The sequence below is a fragment of the Anomalospiza imberbis genome, chromosome 1 (assembly GCF_031753505.1).
Source record: "Anomalospiza imberbis isolate Cuckoo-Finch-1a 21T00152 chromosome 1, ASM3175350v1, whole genome shotgun sequence".
NCBI lineage: Eukaryota > Metazoa > Chordata > Aves > Passeriformes > Viduidae > Anomalospiza > Anomalospiza imberbis.
Window position 1 is genome coordinate 106436603 of NC_089681.1, and position 16203 is coordinate 106452805.

At 38.4% G+C, this 16203-nt stretch overlaps 1 protein-coding gene across 1 annotated transcript in view; it reads right to left on the reverse strand.

Moving 5' to 3' along the window:
* Window positions 1-16203, reverse strand: part of AVL9 (AVL9 cell migration associated) — a 42256-nt gene that overhangs the window by 14745 nt on the left and 11308 nt on the right. The window contains exons 2-9 of the mRNA XM_068204194.1: window positions 11718-11838; window positions 9050-9135; window positions 6805-6876; window positions 5906-5995; window positions 5476-5542; window positions 4768-4808; window positions 3594-3632; window positions 31-100 (exon numbers count right to left, since the gene is read on the reverse strand). Coding sequence (XP_068060295.1) covers window positions 31-100; window positions 3594-3632; window positions 4768-4808; window positions 5476-5542; window positions 5906-5995; window positions 6805-6876; window positions 9050-9135; window positions 11718-11838 — 586 coding nt within the window. The remainder of the gene's footprint in view (window positions 1-30; window positions 101-3593; window positions 3633-4767; window positions 4809-5475; window positions 5543-5905; window positions 5996-6804; window positions 6877-9049; window positions 9136-11717; window positions 11839-16203) is intronic.

A 16203-nucleotide genomic window follows, 5' to 3' on the forward strand; every position in this document is an offset into this window, starting at 1 on the left:
ATAAAAAGAAGTTCAAACTTCTTTTCTTACCAGGAAAGAGTGACAAGACAGTCATCAGAGCTCCCACCAATCTATTTACAGGAGAAATATAAAACAGCACCTGGTGGCAGGAGGGAGGGCAGTGGGAGGAAGAAAGAATGCAAGAGAGGAAAGGGGAATTAGGGAGGGGAACATGAGAAAAATAACATTATACTTATGCATGACAAATGACACATGCAAACTATTCAAGGCACTGCTTTTTATGCTATATTAGAAAGTCTGCTTACTAACAAAACCTCCTACAACAGTTCAAAGTAAATATTTAGATATGTCTACAGAATCTTTATATAATATTTGTAATATATGTTTTATATATATATATATATATATATATATACATGTGTTTGCAACACACTTCTCAGTTATTCAGGTTTTTCTACTGGTTTTTAAGATTTTTTTCCAAATTGATCCAGTTACTGAAGAACTGACAGAAAAAAGTTGTATCTGGCATGCTGCATAAATTCTTGCTCATTTGTAGCACATTAAATTCTGTTATAAATCAAAGAGGCCAAATAATCTCCATTCCAGAATACTGATACAAACCTATGCAAAAACATTTCTTTTAAGGAGTTATATTAAGGATATGTAGATAAACTAAAAACAGGATAAATGCTGCATGCATTTATTACAGTAATATTCATACGTAACAAAAAAGAATTTTTGGAAACAGAAGACATGACTGATACTAACTTTGGCAAAGCACTTAAGGCATAACAAGGGAAAACAGAATCTCCTTAATTAAATCAGAGGGACTGGAATTAGTAAATTAGTTAAGAATTCAAAAGGGGATGTCAAAGGCTAGCAATGAAAGAAGAAACAGAAGCCAGACTGAATATTACTACTGGAATTTCTTCAAAATAGGCCTTCAGGGAAAAAGAGGGGGGAAAGGAAAAAAACCCCAAAAACCAAATAACAAAACCAAACCAAAACAACCCAACCCCAAAAAATGCCCACAAAAGTAAACTTGTCCAAAAATGCCATTTTTACATCCTTTATCAGCATAATACCAATAAAAAACCATACACGAGCATTACGAGGAATCAGGAGTGCAAAGGAATACAGATTGATCTAACTTTATGACTTTGCAGTCCAGTTTAATAAGCATATAATGTAATTAAAAGTGAAAGTTTGTGGACTTAAGTCTTAATAAGAGACTTCTGCTGTAAGAAAGAAAGACACTTTAGAAGAGACTGATGATGGGCTCACGTCCCACTAGTGTTTGCCAGTCTCCAAGCTAGTGAACTGATGGGACATAGAAAGACCTACACAACCTTAACACAGGCCAAATGATATTTAATGGTTCCACAGCTGAAAACAGACTATGTATATTATCCTAAACATACTACCAAAAAATTGTACAAGATAAGTGAAATCAAATTGCAACAACCACTGAAAAAGCATGATGAGATGAACAAACAGCTCATCTGTGGAAAGAGTTTTGGTTGACTCCAATGGGAATAAAAATGTCTAACTTTGAAGGTGTTGCTTTAAAATGTATGCATGAAAAATGCATTATATAATAGCAATGAACTGCAACAGAAAGCCTATGATACTCCCACAGGTTTAGATTCTCAGACACCATGCATTCTTAGCCAAGCTTATTTTTAAGCCTACAGAAATAATTAAGCCTATAAAGAAGTACCTTGTTTTAAAGAAATCTATTCCAGTCTAGGTTTTTGTCTGGCCATACCACTTACTTAAGGCAAATACTTTTCTGTATTTGTTTCATCATATCCCTCTGCCATCTTTCTGTCTATAAGGATGCACAGTTCCTTATCCCTCCCAACCCCACTACATGGCCTACTGCATTTACATCAGCAAATTGGGTGGTCCTGGCAGCAGAAATTGAAATGATCACCATCTGGAAGTAGTCTTCCAGCCTAATAACCACTGAGAGGTGAAAAAAAATTCTTTTAGCCTGTGGAAAAACATCAACCAAATTGCTACAGATTAAAGGAAATTAGTCTGTGGCATTTTCCAGATCAAGGAAAATTGGCATTACAAGTGGCTTCTTGCATGTTATATTTAAAGTCTTTGAACATACAGATTCCCACAGTTATTCTGAAACCGTAACATTTGCCAGAAAACAGGCAGTGCCTGAAAACCAAAACTTTCTTTTGAAATTGCAAGTGTTGTCTTCCTGTCAGAGCTTAGGGGAAAACAGACACAAAGCTACCTGCAGATTTGTTCCGTAAGCATTCAGTTACTTTCAAAACAATTTTGTATGTTTGAGTAATGTGAACACACTTGGGAAATCCTCTCTCTCCTCTCTTCCTGTGCATTTGTGTCTTGTGGTTTGAGCAGTTCCAAAAAAGAACTGTAGCTCAGTGAAGTATTTTCTTTGTACATGTCCAAATGCTGAACTGATCTGGTGACACCTACTGTGCCATAATTGTATTTTCTCAAGTGTACTTTTTGCATAGCCTTTAATATAGTCATCTTCAGCATATGCCTCCTTAATGCAGAAATTGCATTTATTCTCATCAACAAATACTGAGAACCATCAAGATATATCTGACTTACAGAATTAAATGACAAGTGCAAAAGCTTTGGAGAAGCTGCTACATCTATTTTAAAACAGAATAGCATATTTACTGCCTCATGAAAGATATCTAGGTCTCAGATATAGACTTAAATAAATACCTCCACAACTGTTCTGATAACTTACAGATTAAATCCTACTGACTTTCCAGCTGCAGCTAACAGAAAATTCTAACATGCCTTCCCAGCACTCTGAAGAAGTTGGGTTTTTATACAGCCAGTTCACTGAAGAAAAGGTAGCATTTGGGAAACTGAAACAAAGCTTTAAATAAGATTTTTAAACCAAAACAAAACAAATCCTTGCATAAATATGTCTGGCAGCTGATACAGTCATTTCACTCAAAGTTCTTGCTCTAGGGCATTAATATGAACACAGAAGAAAACAAATGTCTTGATTTCACATCTACTTTCACATTTTGCATATTACAGTTAAATTACTAAAACAGCACTGCTTCTGAGGCAGTAAGATAGTCCAAGGCAAGCACTGATCCTAGAATTCAGCAGTTATTACTAATTTATAATCTGAGTTCAGATACAGCTCGCTTCATTGCCTCCTGCAGGTGTCCATGGAATACAGGTCTGAAGGACACTTCTAGCACTCATTTCTTTTGGTCTGCCTATTTAAAGCCTGAACCAGGAGTTCTACTTACTGAATCTCTGTAAAGCTGTGCCTTTTTAGGTGCCCACATTTCCTATCAGTTCCTCCACACACGTGTCGATCTGCATGATATGTATCCTGTCCTATATTTTACAGTAGGTTACATTTCTCTGGTCACATTTAATCGCATTTTACTTTGGCTGGGATAGCAATTAAAGAAACGAAGTGTGGACAGAACAGAAGTGGAGGCAAATTTATAGGTCAATACACAGCAGTTTCTTTTAGCCTAATAACCCAATTTATATATTGATGCAAAGTTGTTGATATGACTCCAGATGCTTCTATTTTACAGATGAAAAATATTTAACAGCTATGTTTCTATTCAAACTACCTGCCTCAGCTTACAAAACATTACCTTTTTCTCTAGAAGAATCAATTTAAAAAGGATCAAGACCTGAAAAAAACACAAAAAGAAAAAAAAATAGTGAGTGAACCAGTGCCATTTTTCAAAAATAATGTGCAAGCATAACCTCTTCTTCAAGGTTTTATGTTAATCACTGCATAACAATCAAATGACCAAATGCATTTGACCAGTGAAAACCAGTGTTCCAATACCGTTTCTCCACCTGAGCACACATTTAAAAATAGCATGAGATGAAAAAGAACCCAAAAAACAACCAAAACCTCCACAAAAAAGAACTCTGTAATTTGAATCATACGTAGCTTAGCAGAAAGAACACGTTGTGCAATTCCAGAATTTTAAAAAACAGTAAACTATGTAAACATAAAAGAGTTCCTCCACAGAATTACTGAAAAAAAAAAAACAAAAAAAACAGCAAAACACCAAGAAGAATATTCACCTCACCTAATTTTAGGCATCTACAGATGAGGCATCTAGATCAGAAGTGGCTGTCCAGACTCTCTACACTCAAGGTAAAACACAGATGCTTCTGGGGTATGATTGGCAGACATCTGAAGTTAAACAAAAATGAGTTCTGCCCCAAAAATCTACTGAGAAGGTGCAAATACACCATGAAATTCAGATTCTCAAAGTTGTTTCCTTGATGCATCTCAGTTAATAAAAATTCTAAATGTTATTTGTACTTTAGCTATAGCACATGTACTCAATTTCAACAGAAATTAGGAAAAAGTAGGACAGGTCCAAATCCCCTCAGGTTCTGTAATGGCAGAAGCTACAAAATTTACAAAACAGAGGAAAAATGTTCCAAGTTGTGTACAGACTTTAGCAATAGTCTTTTTATCACATTCATCAAATGAGAAACAGGAAATAGATACAAGATCACAAATGAGATAGCATTTACACTTTGGGACAGGACTAAAAAATGTCACACAAACCTGGAAATCTCCATGAATCCCTCAGACTAACAAAACTCCTTAGTCTGGAATGTGCTTTCACTGAAGTTATGCAGGTGGAATGGGAGGGAAAAATCAGGAGTCTGTAAATACCAGTACTTAGAAAACAGTCTTCTTACTCCTAGCTCAGGTATGTTCTAGATATGTTTATTTTTCTATTATATTTCTATTTCTAAATAGTGCAGTCCTTTAAATATCTAGTAGAGAATGCCTACCTTGTGTCTAAAATGGAGAACAAGATCCCGAGGAGACAGACCTGAGACACCAAAAAGAGAGCAATTATTACAATTCAATAGCTGATAGGGATACTAATTTACTTCTTGTCACCATTTTTCAGCGTGAGGGAGATACCCATTATGGATTCTGTGTGAACTTGGTTATTTCAATAGCAGAATTCATATAAAATTCTTTTTTGGTTTTTTTGGGTTTTTTTCAGCAGGAGCAGGAATTCGTCAACAATAGAGACAAGAATAACATGAGTTGCTGTGCTCTGAGTTAACACCTGTTGGCTGCCACACATCATTAGGGAAACACTGAGGTAAATACTACACTGTGCTTTCAGAAAGCACAGGGAAGAGTCAGAACTGGGTGGTGAGATATCCTAAATAACAGGTAGATGCAAGCTTGAACAATTTGATGGTGTGGGGTGCTGAATCTAAAACTTAAGAAGGTATTGTTTACCAAAAGCAAATAAACAGCTGCTAGTCAGATGGTTAGGTCAAGGAGTAATGTGGTTTCAACCTGCAACTAATGCCTATTATGAAAGCAACACTACATTTTACATTTATTTAAATCCATAAATAAGGAAATGCAGACCTCTGGTGCTTAACCTGTTAATGCACATCAAAAAATTAGTTCAAGAAAGGCATGTGCTGTTTAGTGTAACATCATCTCTGCTGCTTTGTACAAAACAAGTCACTTACCAAGATAAACTTGTGACCCTTCTAATGAAGTATTCCCCAAGGAACTATTCATATGATCATAAAGTTCCTGTAAAAGTTAGAACAAAGGAAAAAAAAACCCAGAAGGTGTTAATGGCATATGGTCACACAAAATCCAGAATAAATAAAATTCACTTATTTAAGGATTTCAATGGCTTACTCCAGAAAGAAAGCAAAATTTTACTAATGGAATCAACAGAGATACAGGCTGACAACCACACTTTTATCTCATAACAATCAGAAAGCTGACTCCGTCAGATTAGGGTAGTACATTTACTTCATGTTAAAGTATTACAGGAGCTGAATAACTGAATGACTTATGCAAAAGGATTATTTAAGCATTAAACCAAAATACTAAAGTTTGTGGCCATACACTGAAAACTGTTCTGTGTGAATTTTACTGGAAAGTTACCTTTAAAATTGAAATTTGTGAGAAGTCTTTTTCTTCAAAATACGCATGTGTGATGAGCTGCAGCTTTGCCTGAAGTAACCCATACAAAGGCTTGGAAGAAAAACAAACACAAAAGCAAGTGAATAAAACTATTTAGTCACTCATTTTGAACTTTCATCTTCCATGCTTATGTTGCAATACTGACACTTTACTATACATGGAGTTCATGGATGAGCAGTCCTCAGCAGCTAACTCCCAGCATGTTTCTCCTGTGCTCATTTTAAATGATGATAATTTCCTTTTCTTTCCATTTGCATGTACCATACCCTCACTGAGCATCTTTCTGGAAAAGTAGTTTCCTACTTTAACACTGTTCATAATAGTAATAGCTTCAGTAACAGTTCTTACTTCAACTTTAGGCACAAAAAGAATTTCCGTTCCCTGTCTGGTGACCAGCAGCTTTTGATGAATAGGTAGAAATAAAAGATATCTCTTCAAAACAAGAATGTGTTGTATCTGTGGCTATCAGAAAACCTCCCTCACAGTTCAAGGTGGTAGCCACTCTCTCCAGCTACTATGCTACTATGCTTTGAGGCCCTTTCCAACCCTACCCATTCCATGATTATACTAGCCAAACTTCTCAATTCTACCACATGAAATTGAGTTAGTAGCATTTAAGAAGGATCAGAGTATCCTCATCCATGACAACAGGCAGACATTTTTCCAGTTACAAGCAGATACCACAAATCAAGGCAGCTCATTCAAATGCCACAGCATTCCAATTCAATTTTACTCCAGTATTTTGTTACTCTGCAATGGCTAAGACAGGTGTTTGAAGTCAAATGTTCCAAATAAGAATATGGAAAAACAATTGTTAAGGTTACCTGAAAGTGTTTTGGGAGTTAAACAAACATTCTTACCAGCTGACTGAGAACACAGACACTTTTCTGTACAGTTTCTCGGGTGATGTCTGCTTGCCGTACTTTTAATGCCTAAGAAATAGAAGTATTACAGTGTTCTTATCCAAACATCATTTCAAAAATAATTCTTTCCCAAGTCTAGTTGCCACATACTATTCTCCTATTTAAACAAAATCCTAAAATTAGCTGTCTTCAGTGGTGGAATATCCAAACCATACAACAGCATGCTCTTATGTTTTCACAAGGGATAGGCTGGAAAGGAAGGGCACAGATGTTGTCCCCCATGTTAAGGAATGGCTGGATTGTGAAGAGCTGCCTCTGAGAAACAGCCTCAAACAGGTCAAGAGTTTGTGGGTAGAAATCAAGGACAGCACAGACAAAGGACACCTGGTTGGGGTCTACTACAAGCTGCCTGAACAGGGGGAGCCTGTCGACAAGGCCTTGCTTCAAGAACGGGAAGAATTGTGCTCACAAGCTGTCATCCTAATGGGGGAATTCAACCACTTGGATGTTGGCTAGGAAAGCAATGAGTCTGTGGATGCCCCATCCCTGGCAGCTTTCAAGGCTAAGCTGGACAGGGCTTTGAGAAACCTGGTCCAGTGGGTAGCATCCCTGCCGATGGCAGGGAGTTGGAACCAGATGATCTTTAAGGCTCCTTCCAACCCAAACCATTGTATGATGATTCTATGATTCTACCTAGTAAAAAGGGTCATAACACTGACATGTCAGAGCTGCATTCTCATCTCTTTATGAGAAGATCCAAATACAGCTGTGATGATTGGCAAACCACTGTTTAAAATACACTAGTGTGAGAAAAAGGCAACAGCCTGGAAAAGGAAATGGCATTTTAACTCAGGGGAATGTATGGGAGAGAAACCACAACACATCACTTGCTCTTCTCCAACATCATCTGTGAAAATGGACCAGATTACAAAGTCTCTACTTACTCAAGCATCTTTTTTGAGTCACTCATAAAATAAAAGCTTATCCATAAAATAAGCTACATTCTCAGCCAGAACAAACAGTCCCAGCACTTAAGAGCAAACCTAGAAATGGAGAGGGCAGAACACACACAAATTATTCACTTAACTGTACAAAACAGAAAATGTATGGACTGTAGCCCACACATCAAAAAGGACAGATGGAGAGTCCTGGAGTTCTCATATGAAACACATTGGGTTTTATTCTAGTTGTTCCAAAGAGGTCATTTTAAACATCTATTTATCTTCTTAATTGGTTACTAAAAAGCATAAACTGGAATCAAGAGCACAATAAAGCCAAGTTATTGCATAGTTAAATACAGCAAGACTCTAAATCACAGAATACAGTGAAGGCTGGTGCAAAAATAATGAGTGAAGGAAAACCAATGCGGAACTTAGTTCAAAAGAAGTGGAATTAAAAAACTCCATGAGTAAAATTTCTCCTAGAACAAGAACAAGAGCTTGAAATATAATCAAGATGTAATTAACACAGAAACAGAGTACAGAAATGAGTCATATATTCAGAGGGTGTCAATTAAAACTCAAACGCACATGACATTCCAGAATCTTGGCAATTCACTAAAAAATAAGTAATTTTAAAAGAAATTTGTAATAACGTCTATTTCTAAGTGCAGAGATCATACTACTGTTGCTATTTTTGAAAACATGGAATGATTTGAGTAGATCAAATACTTAATTGCTTCAGCGGGATCACATGCAGGCTGTGGCTCTCCTCAATTTTTCAGTTTTACTGCTAAAGATTGGTATCACTAAGCAGCTACCATGAATGGGAAGATTCTAGTTTACTCTGCAAGTGTACATTTGTCAAAGGAAGCAGGTGAAGAGAAGCATCCCTACACTTGCATGGTCAGATCCCAGGAAGTACTCAAATTCTCTATGGGGAGAAATTTCAACTTTTTCCACCCAAAAAGCCTGCTGCCTGGAATCTTAACTTTGCCGCCTGACAGACTGTTAGTTGAGTTTTGCTGCTTGGTGCTGATGGCTGGATTGGCTCTCAAGAAACAGAATGTATTTTTCAATTGCCTCAAACATTTCAGAAGATCACAATACACCTGCTGATGTACAGGAAAGAATATTTCTCAAGTTCTGGGGCTACACACTGTGAGCATTTTCACAGACTTTTAATGTAACACAATCATGCAGTTTTTGCCTGTTGGTGTAATGCAAGCCACTGAATTTTAGGTTTGTTAATGCATCAAGCCTATTATTCATTAATATAATTAATTCACAACTTGGAAAGTTACCTTTGCTTCAATCTGCCGATAGCAAGAGACACCATACACCGTGGTTCGATCCCCGCATCTTGGAGGCAGGTGGAAAAACACAGTATCTAGAAAAAAAGACAGGACTATTTTGTCATTCACTAGCAAAAGTTTGGTATATTTATTTTCAGAATCCCTTAAAGGTTTACTGCAGAAAGTAGTGGCACACACTTATTTTCTTAAAAATAAAAAAAAAAAAAAAGAGAAAGAAAAAGGAGCAAGTCACCTGTAAAGTTATGTCTGGACCCAAATTAGTTTTCACATTGCAAGATAATTTGTGGAAGAATCTCCACGTGTGCAGGACAGCTTCATGTTTAGCTAGACCAAGCCAACATTGCTTTTCAGAAGCAGCTACTGACAGCAAAGAAGCACCACTGAAAGATACAGGCATGCTGCTTTCCCAATTCAGGACAAAGGAGCAAAGGCAAGGCACTGTGAGTCAGTGTGTACAATTCAGAGTGTGATGCCATTAAGAAGGCAAACAGAGTCAAGATAGGACAAAAACCTCAAACAGCAAGGAGGACACACACAATTGAAAGGTTAGAGCAGCTCCTACCTCTGCCAAGGCAGATATCTGCACCACCACCAGCACTATACTACCAAAAAGAATTTGTGAAACCCAGTCTTACAGAAAATAATTACTGTGCAAAATGAAAAAGAAAAGTTGTGGGATGTGCCCATGGGGAAGACAGTGTGGGAATGCCATGGGAAACTACAGTTGTTTAGCATAAGGCATTTCCCCAGAGTCCTCTGCCCCCCAGTGCAAATAAGCATATGCCCATCACCTGTCAGTTTGTGGTTGTCATCTCCCCAAGTCCTGGAAAGTTCTCTGTTCTCGTTGTTTCTAATGGTTCCCTCTGTGAACCACTCCTTCCCTTTTCCCTCACTGGCCCAGTTTATGTTACCCCATCCCTGTTCCTCCCTTACACCCTCTTCCCATTGGATCATTTGTACCCTAGGCACTCCTAACCTCCCCAGTTTTATGCTCTGGCCCCTCATTTCCCGGGGCTCTCAGAGTCTGCCTCCCCTGAGTGCGGTTGTGTCCCTGATCCTACTTCTGCCTCCCTACTCCGTCGATCAATCCTCAATAAATCCGCTCGGATTCCAGCAGCTCAAGAGTCCTTCTGTCTTCCTGGTGGGGATTTTAATTTCGCTATCCAAGCACCTGTTGACCAGCCAACTGAGGGCCACCCCATGGGACTCGGTCCGGGGTAGCCTATAAAAAGTATCTATAAAATATGACAAGAAAAAGACTTTTATGGCTTGAGATACACACACACCCCTGCTGCTATTGCAAAAACGTTGTTAAATCCAAGCAAAGACAGTTGTCCTCTCCTTTCAAAACATGACTGAAACCCTTTTTGAAACCAACTATTAATTTTTTGTTTTGAAAACGAACAGCAGAGACAATCCCATATGCAGTATGAACAACAGAGAGGGGGACTTTTTATAACAAAGCTTACTACCTTGATCAAGTTTATATTCTAGAGATCACTTAGGGTTTCATAAAGCCTGTGTGATGATTTCCTGTACCAGGTCATCCTCTTTGCACAAATGCAACTATCCACAGGAGTTAGTTTAAAACTCAAAAACCAGATATCTAATAAAGTTACAGTTAATGAAATACAATTATTATCAGAAAACCTGTTTGCCTGGTTCAAGTTCATGTGTATTCTTGCCTACAAAACACAAGGATATATATTTCCCCTTTGCTGCCAACTCTTTTTTGTCCTTACTAAAAAATAAAGGTTTACATTCTTCGAGCACAGCAATAAAAATGCTCAAAGTTGAGTATTAATTGGAATGGTACTGCGACAAGAGAGAGCAGGTAAATGCAGCTGCATATGATTTTCCTAGCATTGAATGTAGCCTACTTTTAACAATGCAGAAATTCAGCAAAAAGCATGACCCAAAGCAGTCAGAGACACTCTTATTGCTGCTATGAAAGGGATTATTTTGAAAAACTTCCCTTGTTTTCAAATGAGATCTCCAAAAGCTGGACAATAAGGAAGCTAAGTATATCATGTTAAAAACCAAAACAAATTAAATGTAGTATTAAAGGGTTTCTGTGATTTTGCTCTTTAAAGTGACTTCCTTGTCTGCTCTGCAGAAAAAAAAAAGATGAAACAACTGGACACAAATATACATGTCAGGGATTAACAGAACTGCTAATAAAGGAATAAATGCAATACTAAAAAAATTTGAAGTGCCACAAACTTGGTGGTGACTATATGGCAAATGGATATTTCTCTTTATTCTGCCAACAAAAACACTTTTAAAGCTCACACTATTATACTGACATGGCTTTCCATGACATGTAGGTCATTTTTAAGCATCTCTAAATTAGTGGAGGAGAGTTTATTCAGCCTTCAAAGAACTTCTGAGAAAGCCAGCAGCCTTGCTTTGTGCTAGAACTATACAAAATTAGTATGTAACCCTAAAGTTTTTACTGACATCTGAATCCTGGATGTAGGAGGTACACCTTTATTTTCACCTAAAGGAACATATCATTGCCAATGTATTTAGCAACTTCAACAAAAAGTGCAGGAAGTATAATAGCAAAAAGAATCATTGGTCAGCTGTTCAGATATCAGGCTTTTTCTGTGGGTTGCAGTAGAAGTACACACAACTTTTCTCTCTCATTTCTCACCTTCCTGATAGTTGTGAGCGCCATCCGGTAAGGCAAGAAATGGCAAGTACTTCCATTCCTCTGGTAAACTGTGGCTGTCATGTCCTTCTCCAGGTTTGAGGGGAGGATAGGAAAATTCAACCTAAACAAACAAATGAAAACAAAGGGGAGAAAAAGAGAGAATACATTACAGTTACCATACAAGCAGGCCTCTATGATTCAGCCTAGTACTTTTTTCCTACCAATATTATAGGAAAAAAATGGTTTTCTTCCAACTAGCATTGCTTGTCTCTTCCTTCAATGCACCCACAGCCTGAGTTGTGTGGTTTAACTAACAGGCCCTAGGCAGATTTGGCTTTTAGAGCCTAATTCCTTTCCCTCAAGAGAAATGAAAAAAGATCTTCAAGCAGAAAACAGCACCCGAGAGCTGAATATCTTCTTCCCTGTGTGCACAGAGCCAGCAGCACATTGCCACACCTGCAACATCAGCAGGGGTCATTGCTGGGGCATACATATCCTGAGAGCAGATTGACTTCCAAGCCCTTCAAGTACGTATGACTAGGTAATGCTAAGACATGCAGGCCTCTCTTTTACCCTGCAAGACATGGAATCATCTCAGAAAGTACACTAACAGCAAAACTGGTTTATATATTTTTATGTTCCTGACTGCAACATGTTCTACACAATGGCCAAAAGTATCTCCTTTTCCTTTCATTAAGAAATCCTGCTTTTCAATTTTGCCTTTCATTTAATCACCATTTTCCTCTTTTTCCTAGAAATAGGGACAACCTTTCCATTTCTTGCATTACACTACACATCTACCACAGATCCCCACAATCAGCTTCTTTACAGCGCAATCTTCTTTTCCTATGGAGACCCCTTTGGGTTTCTAGCCACTTCCACCAACTCTTTTCCAGATGGCATTTCTTAATTCAGTGAGCAAAATCTAAACACAGATTTCTCAGCAAAAGAAAATGTTTATTGATACTACAACTTCTCTCCAAGGATATTTAGTTAGTAAGCAAAACTAGCGAGATGTAAAATATGGAAAATAAAAAACATGACAAAGTAAGCATATAAATAATATTTGATGGATAATGAAATAAAATAGTAATAATGAATAATGAAATAAAATAGTAATAATACTAATAATAACATCAAAAGAAAAAATACCTGTGAAAGATGAGAGTACCAAGGAAAAGTGAAATTCTTAACCTTAACACACGATGTCACTGTCTACAACTATTGCCAACCTGAGAAAAAGGTACAAAGGACAAGAAAACACCAGGAAAAATCAGCCTTGCTACTTGTATCAATTTCAAGTTTTCCTATTCCTTGTTATGGTGGGTTGACCCTGGCTGGACACCAGGAGACCAAGGCTGCTCTATCACTTCCCTCCTCATCTGGGTAAGGGAGAGAAAATGTAATGAAAGGCTCGTGGGCCAAGCTAAAGGCAGGGAGGGCTCAGTCATCAGTCACTGCCATAGGCAAAACAGACTTGGCTTGGGGAAATTAACTTTATGCCAATAAAACAGAGTAAGATAATAAGAAGTAAACCCAAATCTTGAAAATACCTTCTCCCCACCCTGGGGTGGGTTAATTCCTTCCTGGACTTAACTTTATTGCTGATTCTCTACCTCCTCTCCCAGCAGCGCCGGGGGACGGGAATGGTTTGTGGTCAGTTCATCACACATTGTCTCTGCTGCTGTTTCCTCCTCAGAGGGAGGATTCCTTCCCCTGCTCCAGCGTGAGGACCCTCCCCCAGCAGATTGCTCCATGAACTTCTCCAAAGTCTGTTCTTCCCACAGGATGCAGTTCTTCATGAACTGCTCACCAGTGCGGGTCCCTTCCACAGAGTCCATTCCTTCAGGAACAGATTCCAGCACAGGTGCCCTGTGGGGTGACAAGTCTTGCCAGGAGCCTGTTCCAGCACAGGCTTCCCATGGGGCCACAGCCTCCCTCAGGTTTCCATCTGCTCTGGCATGGGGGTGTCTACAAGTGGATCTCTGCTCCTCCATGGACTTCCACGGGCTGCAGGGGAACCGCCTTGCCTTACTGGTGTCTTCATGACAGGCCACAGGGGAATCTCTGCTCCAGTGCCTGAAGCATCTCCAGCCCTTCCTGCTTTGCTGGCCTTGGTGTCTGCAGGGCTGTTTCTCTCACATACTCTCACTCCTCTCTTCTCTGGCAGCAATTTGCTTCTCTGCAATAACTTTCCTTCTCAAATACAGGATCCCAGAGGTGCTACCACCATCCCAGCCCTGGGTCTCTCCTTGGCTCTGTCAGACATGGAGGAAGCTTCTGGCAGCCTCTCAGAGACACCATCCCTGTAACCCCCTATAACTATGAGGAATCCATAGAGTCTTTTAAACAAAATATGCCCCTAAGAAAAAAAAGAAGAGCATCTGACTTCTAAACGAGAGAAAAACACTGGAATTAGCATCCACACAAGGAGCAGAGAAACTGTCTGCCATTTAATACACACATACATCCTGAGAATAAAGTGATTGAAAACACTATTTACAAAATTATTACTAGAATCTTGCAGGAGTAACTTCAGCAATAAATATAGCACAGCTACTAAGTTTAAAACATAGATAGTCAAGGAGCATCTATACTTACATCCTGACTCGGGTATTTTATTTCACTGCATGGCCAACAGAGAGGGATTCAAATTCACTTCTGGAGAAGCTTCTTTCTAACAAATACAGAAGAAACCCTGAGTTCCTTAGATTCCAGCAAATACCTTCAATGCATCATTCCTGACAGGGAAATACTTCAAGTAAGGATTTAAGACATCATTGCTTCCAAGCACCTTCAGAATTACTACTGTATTTTGCACTCCAGCCAAATAATGAATTAGGAGACTAAATTTAAAGGAAAGATGGGTAAGATGAGTCAAGCTCCATGAAAAACACGTATTCACTAAGGAACACTCCTTTTTAAAGTCCAGAATAAAGCTGAGAAATCTGTCTCCAGTGTTCTTTTTACAGTGTGAAATTTGATTAAGAACTACTTTGTTCTAGCTCACAATATGCTATCAACACCTCAGCTGCTATCAGATAATCCCAGCAACAGGGATTTCTGCTGGTTCTGTCAGTTCCAAATTCAATAAACTGTACAGGCATTAATGACACTGATGACAATCTTGTTTTCTATTAGTTGTCTTCTTTCAAAAACCACTTTCAATATAAATTTCTGTATACATGTGTGTGTATAAGAGAGAAGATCACTAAGTTCAGGCAAATCAAAACTAAAACTGCTTAAGTGGCCTTAAATACTCTATTTTACAGATACACTTTATGACAATCCCGATTTACATTATGACATACTATTATTTCTCCTCCTTCCCAAGAGGATCCATATAGGATGTATCTTGGTTTCTAAGAAGGAATCACATTCATGTAGTTTAACAGAATTGCTCCTGGCCAAAGTACCAAAAGCGTGGAAGTAACAAAGAAACAGGAAAAAGGACAATTCCAACAGCAAGAAGAGCATGCAATGCCCTGGAGGACTTCCTTCCATCCCTCCTCCAACTTAACAGCTCCCAGTGATGAGAAAGTTTGACTTTTTGGGACTCATGTCAGTTGACTGTATGTCAAAAAGCAAGATCTCCGAGGCAGTTTTCCTAAGCGTTCTGCAAAGCCAGAGAAAACAGACACCTGCAGAGGGTGATTCACCTGATCTGTTTCTTTTGACCATCTCTGAAGAGAGCTAGCTCTAAGTCTAACTTGCAGATGACTGACTTAATGCAGATGAAACTCACCCTTACTGTTTCTAATCCTCTAGATGTTCTGCTCGATTTCTCCAGCTCAATTTGCAGACTTGCAGATTTGCAGTTTCTTTCCTTTGCATGGAAAGAAACTATTATCTCAAAAACACAGTATTATAAGAATATAGAGCAGCCTTAAAAAATTGGCTAAAACCTCACAGTTCTTGAAAATTAGGAAACTGAGCAGTGCACATGTATAGAGGTGGTAATTATGGGGTAAACAGAATTTCAGTTCTATCAGTTCTGAGTTTTCAAACAACTGGAGTCTCAGTAAAAACCTTTCCCAGCCTGCATGTGCAAATTACCAAGCAGTGCTACTAGGGAAGGCAACTTGAAAAGTTATTTCCTTATAATTTCCCACTTTAAACCCAAGACAAACCATGACAGGGGGAAGAGATGGGACTACTGAAGAGACCTGTCTCACACCTCTTTTTCACCTTCTTCAAAGAATGAAGAAAGAGGAGCTCATTTTTTATTTAAATATAACAGCTTGTTATGTAAATCCATCCATATATGCATGTGCATGCATAAACATGCACTTAAATGTCCCTGTATGTCATTAATATATGTATCACTACAAAAATGCCTGCAAATATGAGAAATAAAACCTTTCATAAAGCCCAGTAGTCAACAGGAACAAAGATATACACAAGTTTTTAGAGCTGAGTGCCAGAGAAAATTATACAGGTTTTTGTCTCCTCAATTGAATTAAAGAAGACTCCTCAACAAGATGAA